We start from the raw sequence: 6,000 nt of genomic DNA, 5'->3' as shown, positions 1-6,000 counted from the left end.
TGTATGTATTTTATCCACGCCGTCCATCCAATTTGACAGATAATTTTAGGGCATGATCACAAAAAGGTGGCAAATCGAAACCTTGAGTGGACCACACCACAGTAAGCAGTGGTTATAATGATGCCCACTGTTAAAAGCTTCCTATGGCTCACCATGATGTTTATTTGCCATCCAACCTGTTCATAAGGTTAGACAGACTTAGATGAAGGGAAAACATAAAAATCAACGTGATCCAAAACTTCTGTGGCCACCATGAGGTTTTCAATGGTAGGCATTCCAACCCCACTGATTCATGTGGTGTGGTCCACTTGAGCCTTAAATATGCCTCCTTTTTTAACTGATACCCTAAAATGATCTGTTGAAATGGATGGACAGGATGGATAAAACACATACATCAAGGTGGGCCCCACAGAGACCCTGTCAAAAGGAGACAATTCAAGAACATTCCGAGCCCTCTTACAAGGAGTGGATTTTTCAAGAGAGGCTTTGAATGATAGGAAATGAGATGGAGAACGAATAAATGGAAAAGAAGAGAAAATGAAAGAGATGGGCCATTTCTAAATTCTAGTACGCAGGGCCCAGTGACCGGTTTTTATACATCAATTCTCGCTCGATTTAGAAACGGGCTTGAATTTTAAGCACAAAATCTGATCTGATGCATCTGCCCAAGTCTAGCACAAGGTGGGCCTGGCCCAGTCCATTGATTGTCCTGGACTATGGTTAAGCACCTGATATAATTATTTTTAAAACCATGTCACATCCACCGTATAGGAAACAAGATGGACGATCCTGATTGATCTAGAACCCTGCTACCTCTACTGCAGAGAGATGGCTGTACCATATTTTGGAGCCCACCATATGATGTATGGATTTTATCCATGTCTTCCATCCATTTTCGGTTGTGTTTTCCCTTCATCCAGGTTTATGTGACCTTATGAACAGGTCGAATAGCAAATAAAAATCACATGGGCTCTAAAAAGGTTTCAACGGTGTGTCATTATCACCACTGCTTCCTGTTGTTGTTGGGTTGACCAGCCGACCAACCCTACCTGTTTGATAGATGGTCTCAGTTTCACCTTAGGTTTTTAGTTAAGCCCAAGTTTAAAAATTGTAGTCCATTTAACATAGAGATGTAGAGAAATTTTCTCATAGTGAGAACTCGTGAAAACCCGTTGAGAACTCATCTTATAAGTGATGTGCACAAACATCAAACCATCCGCTAGATGAGTCACCACATGAAACCCCTGGGGACCTAAAATTAAGTCAACCTGATCCAAAAATTAGGTGAGCCACAGCAAAGTGGAAGGAAATTCCCACCCCTGATTTTCAGTGGGGCGCACTTGAGCCTATCAGCCAAGCTAGATGAAATGTTGTATGATCTAGATTACATACGTACACATATCACATGAAATGAGTTCTCACCTGTTCTCATGAGAACAGGTTATTAGGAGAAAATTTCTCTAGATATGTATATATAAATAACTAGTGATTAATAGTTGTGTGCTTGTTTTAAGATTGAACCTCTCAATACAATTTTTTCCCTCACTTTACAACTGGGTCGAGTCGGACTGGGCCACGGCTTAGTAATCTGCTCATGGGTCCAGGCTTGGTCATCTAATCACTGGTCATCCTCAGGCCTGAATTCTGAGCCCATTTAATAAACAGGTTGGTTTCAAGCTGATTTTCCCTTACCCAATTCCAGCCCATTGCTAGTCATCCTTAGAAAATCTTTTGTTAAGTAGGAGTATGAAGAATTATAAAATCAAGAAATGGGCTAATTTGAATTTCTTCCCTTGATTTCTTTGAAGACAATCCCCTTTTATGGCAACAACTAGTACTGTAAATTGTGTTTTACAATGACTTGATATGCATATATAGGACTAAACCTGTAATTCAACTCAAAATACCAAACTTTCATTACATTGTCAATTTACTAAGAATAAGTAAGAGTTCTAAAACTATTTAACCATGGAGATTTCTTTGTAATCCAGAGGTCCATAAGGAGAGAACAACTCAGCGAAAAATCCTTTCTTCCTTCTCGGGTTGATTCCCATATCTTTACACAGCTGATCATTGTACCAGATGTTGACAATACCTATGCATGATCTCCTGTAGTACTCACCCGAATACCGTTTCATGTATTTTTCCCATCTTATTATGTCCTCTTCCATATTTGTAATACTGGGCAATGTGAAACCGCCGTCAAGAAAATGGGCGAGCCATTGGCACCTCATTTCAGATGTATATAAATTGGACAGACTTTCAGAGTATCCGATAATTGCTAGTTGTGGAATCCGAGGATGGATGCACTCTCTAACAATAATAGAAGAAGCCAAGACATATTGTTAAAAAACGAATCGTTGCAATGCGAGGCTGAAAGAACAATAATGTTGATTTACTCATTCATGAAGCCCATCCTTTTTTCACCCCACCATGTTGTGATCAAACCATTCATATAGTGGGTCCCACCATGGCCTACATGATAAAAGTTCTAATGATTATTAGAGACCCCCTTAATCCACACAAGATGTGCCCTAATTTGGACCATTGTTCTAAGTGATCCTCGAGTGGATATTGAGGATATTTTTTATCATGTTTAAAATTTTTGGATGTGGCACACACAACTGGGACCTACCAGATGGATGGTCTGTATTAGCATGAGTAAAATAGCAGCTTACTGCAAAATCAAAGGAAAAGAAAACAAAAATGGAAAACCTGTAGAGAGGAACTGTAGAAGTCAATGACCCCATGACGTATTTCTGAAAGATCGGCGACGTGAATATGTCTTTGAGCTTTTGATCACCTTTGTATCCGGTAGCAAGGATCACCATGTCCGACTCCAGAAGCGAATCTCCACCATCGATGATCAAACCGTCCTTGTAGAAATTGAACGATTGTGATTTCTTCAAGATGATACTCCCTTCTTCCACTTTGCTGTAGAAGTTGTTTGGAAGAGTTGTGACTTGACAAGTAGAGATTTGCCGATGGAAGCTGTGTTTTGGTACCATTCCATACTTGTTTAGAGGGAGCTTCCATTTGAGGTAGCTCTCAACGAATTTGGAGATTCCCCATCTCTTGAAATGATCAACTTCCATTAGTTAGAAAATAAAATGCTCCTAAGGCCTGTTTGGATGCCCAATTGAATTGAATTGCAATAATTTAACAGTGCCTTTGGGGGTCACCCAAAAATGTGTTTAATGAGTAATTTTCTTTGACGGGTGTGGCAAGTGGTGTCAGCTTTTGTTAGAACTTGAACCAATGGGTAAGATTATATAAACACCTATTTTCTCAGGAGAGGTCCTTTCTCGTGATGGTGTCTTGTGGACAGTTTGGATCTTGCATGTATGTCACACATTCAGACATTCCCTTCTTTTATTACTCAGAAAACAGGATGAGGCAGTTTATTTGTAGAAATGGTTTAAAGTGACAGCCAAACATGCCGAATTGAACCAATTGGAAGTGATTCTAAAATGAGGTTTCAATTCAGTTTTAAGATTATAATGCATGAACTTGCAATTAGATGTTGGTCATTTCCTTTATATTAACTGAATTATTGCAATTCAGCCAAATTAAGCATCCAAACACACCCTTATGGTAGTTATCAACGTCTATGGGAACGAAAAAAACCAAACAAACAAACAAACAAAAGAGAGACAGTACACATGGTGAAATGCTTAAAGAGAAATGCTAAGGAGGCTCACTACCTTGCCCACCAAGTGATGATCCAGACTGTTCATCTCGAAGGCCCCCAACATATGTGGGCCACGTGGCCTAACTCATTCATTCATTGGGTTTCAAAATCAGGCCCATACCTAAGGGCCTCTAGCACTAGCCCTGTCCGTTTAGTACAAGGCCTTGGATTTCAGTCACAAGCCCACCCAACGTCATCGTAAATGACCTGTTCTTGGGCTTGGTTTGGGGCTTATAAAGCTATGCAAATTTTGAGCCAGGGTTCAACCAATTCATTAACCGACCTATCCAGCCTGTAGCTGATGCACTGGCTTTTATGAAAGGTCTATTACCCTATCTATCTCAAACCAAGTAACCATCTTCACCAGGTTTTTAAGTCTTCTAGAAGAGAGAGAGAGAGAGAGAGAGAGAGAGAGAGTACCACAGGAGAAAGAAGGGTTGCAAGTAGGCTAAGGAGAAGTCCTTCACCAGGTTTATGAATAAGAAGCTCCGAGAAACGATTAACGTATAGAAGCCCTAGTGGAACACCCCATGGAAGATAATGAGGGACCGTCCAATGTACTGTCCTGCATATCACTGTACATGGCAACTCCCTCCCTAAACAAAGAAAAAGAAAATGTCAGTCATCCAATGTCCAACAATGGAACAATACATCCAATGTTAGTACTAATGAGCCACGCATTGCATCAACCTTAATGGCAGTGGAATGGACAGTTTGGATCAAATAGGCAAATGGTGGGGCCTAAGGAAGTGTGCTATATACACCCACTCCACGCACCTATGTAGTGCCACAAACTCTTCTTAAGATAAGAAAATCGTAAGGGTTTTGTTGGATTTTTGGTTGAATTAAATAGACTATTTAAAATCTAGAACCAAAAAGAAAATTAAATATGAGATAAAAGGCTTATAGATTTGAGTCAAGGCATGACATGAGTCACTCGGCTTGAAATCGAATTTTCTCCCCTTGGGCAACGTTCCAAGTGCAACAGGTCTCAGAGCAATTGACCTTCAGGATACAACGACTATGACCTGGTCCCAGGTCCCAGCGGTGCACTCACTATACGCGGGCTCGAACCACTTGCAGTTTAACCCGAAATTGCTAAGTTCACTCAGCAACGAAGTCAGCAACCAAAACTCGTAAACCAGAAGATAGAGTTTTCACAATAGAAGAAAATATTTTTTGTAGTTTTAAAACTGGAACGGGAGTCCTTATATAGACTCCAAAGTAGTGCATTAGGCACCATTTTGAAAAGGTTTGGTCCGTTTGGTTTAAACCCAACAGGTGCGACCAACCGAACGGTCATATTTCTCTAATTTAAAACGAAAAGATGCAAGTGTGAGTATACTCTTGCATAAATAAAGTCCTGCGAGTATTTATACACACGCACACAAGCACGCACCCACGCGAGTACACTCACAATTGCACCAGCGCCCGGCCCGGCCCGGCCCAACCCATACGCGTACATGTACACGCACACGGACTCGGACTCGGCACGACACAACGAACCCTCTGGTACGAGGCAAAAGCTAGGTGCACCAAAAAGAGGGAGGACCTCTTCTTAAAACCCTCGACCCTTGGCTGGCGCTATCTCATCCATGGGTAAACTGCCTCCACTGTCAAGCCCCATAGCTGCTAAGTTTGACATCAGGAAAATGATATGCTAGAGAAATATTGACCCAGTGTGTCTTTACAAGTTCAATGTATATGACATCCTTTTTCGTTACGGATGACATCTGATCTTGTCATTTGGGGGAGATGTGAACCTGATTTAAAACCTCCGATAGTGAAATCTGGTACACTTATGGGTTTAGTGCGTCCGCTGGGACTAGAGTAGGCAAGTAGCTGAACTACTATATATGATTGTGTTTGGGATTATCATTTGTACAAATTGTTTATTATGCTTATGTATTTTGAATGCTTAATTATGAATGCATGAATAGATGAATGCTTAGTATTTGATACGTATCACGTCCCATACACACATATACACTATCTTGATATAGACTAGTTGGTTATTTGTACATCCTTTGTAGTCTATAAGATTGGACCCACTATTAGCTTGGAAGCTTTAGAATTATATTACCTAAGTTTAAATGTTAATTAGTTTAAGTTAGGCAATTAGTTTTTTTTTTAATTTGGATAATTTTTAATTAGTCCTAATCACCCCTCCTCCTCTAGGACATAGCTATCATTCTCTAACTTCTTCATACTTCCACACTTAAATGCGTTACGGCCAAGAACTGAAATTTCAGATGCCACGTGGAGGGAAGTGTGAGCTGTAATGCCTCTTCGGGCTATGGCATTAAATG

At 40.5% G+C, this 6,000-nt stretch overlaps 1 protein-coding gene across 1 annotated transcript in view; it reads right to left on the bottom strand.

Annotated features, from left to right (window-relative positions):
- Window positions 1-1,770: 1,770 nt before the first annotated feature.
- The window catches only part of LOC131237054 (probable flavin-containing monooxygenase 1), a 29,868-nt gene continuing 25,638 nt past the window's right edge, over window positions 1,771-6,000 (bottom strand). Inside the window, exons 3-5 of the mRNA XM_058234694.1 lie at window positions 4,112-4,287; window positions 2,716-3,074; window positions 1,771-2,313 (exon numbers count right to left, since the gene is read on the bottom strand). Of these exons, the coding sequence (XP_058090677.1) occupies window positions 1,959-2,313; window positions 2,716-3,074; window positions 4,112-4,287 (890 nt within the window). The 3' untranslated portion in view covers window positions 1,771-1,958. The remainder of the gene's footprint in view (window positions 2,314-2,715; window positions 3,075-4,111; window positions 4,288-6,000) is intronic.

This window comes from Magnolia sinica, chromosome 2, assembly GCF_029962835.1.
Source record: "Magnolia sinica isolate HGM2019 chromosome 2, MsV1, whole genome shotgun sequence".
Taxonomy (NCBI): domain Eukaryota; kingdom Viridiplantae; phylum Streptophyta; class Magnoliopsida; order Magnoliales; family Magnoliaceae; genus Magnolia; species Magnolia sinica.
Note: the sequence above shows the minus strand (reverse complement) of the source record. Positions and strands in the feature narration are given on the sequence as shown.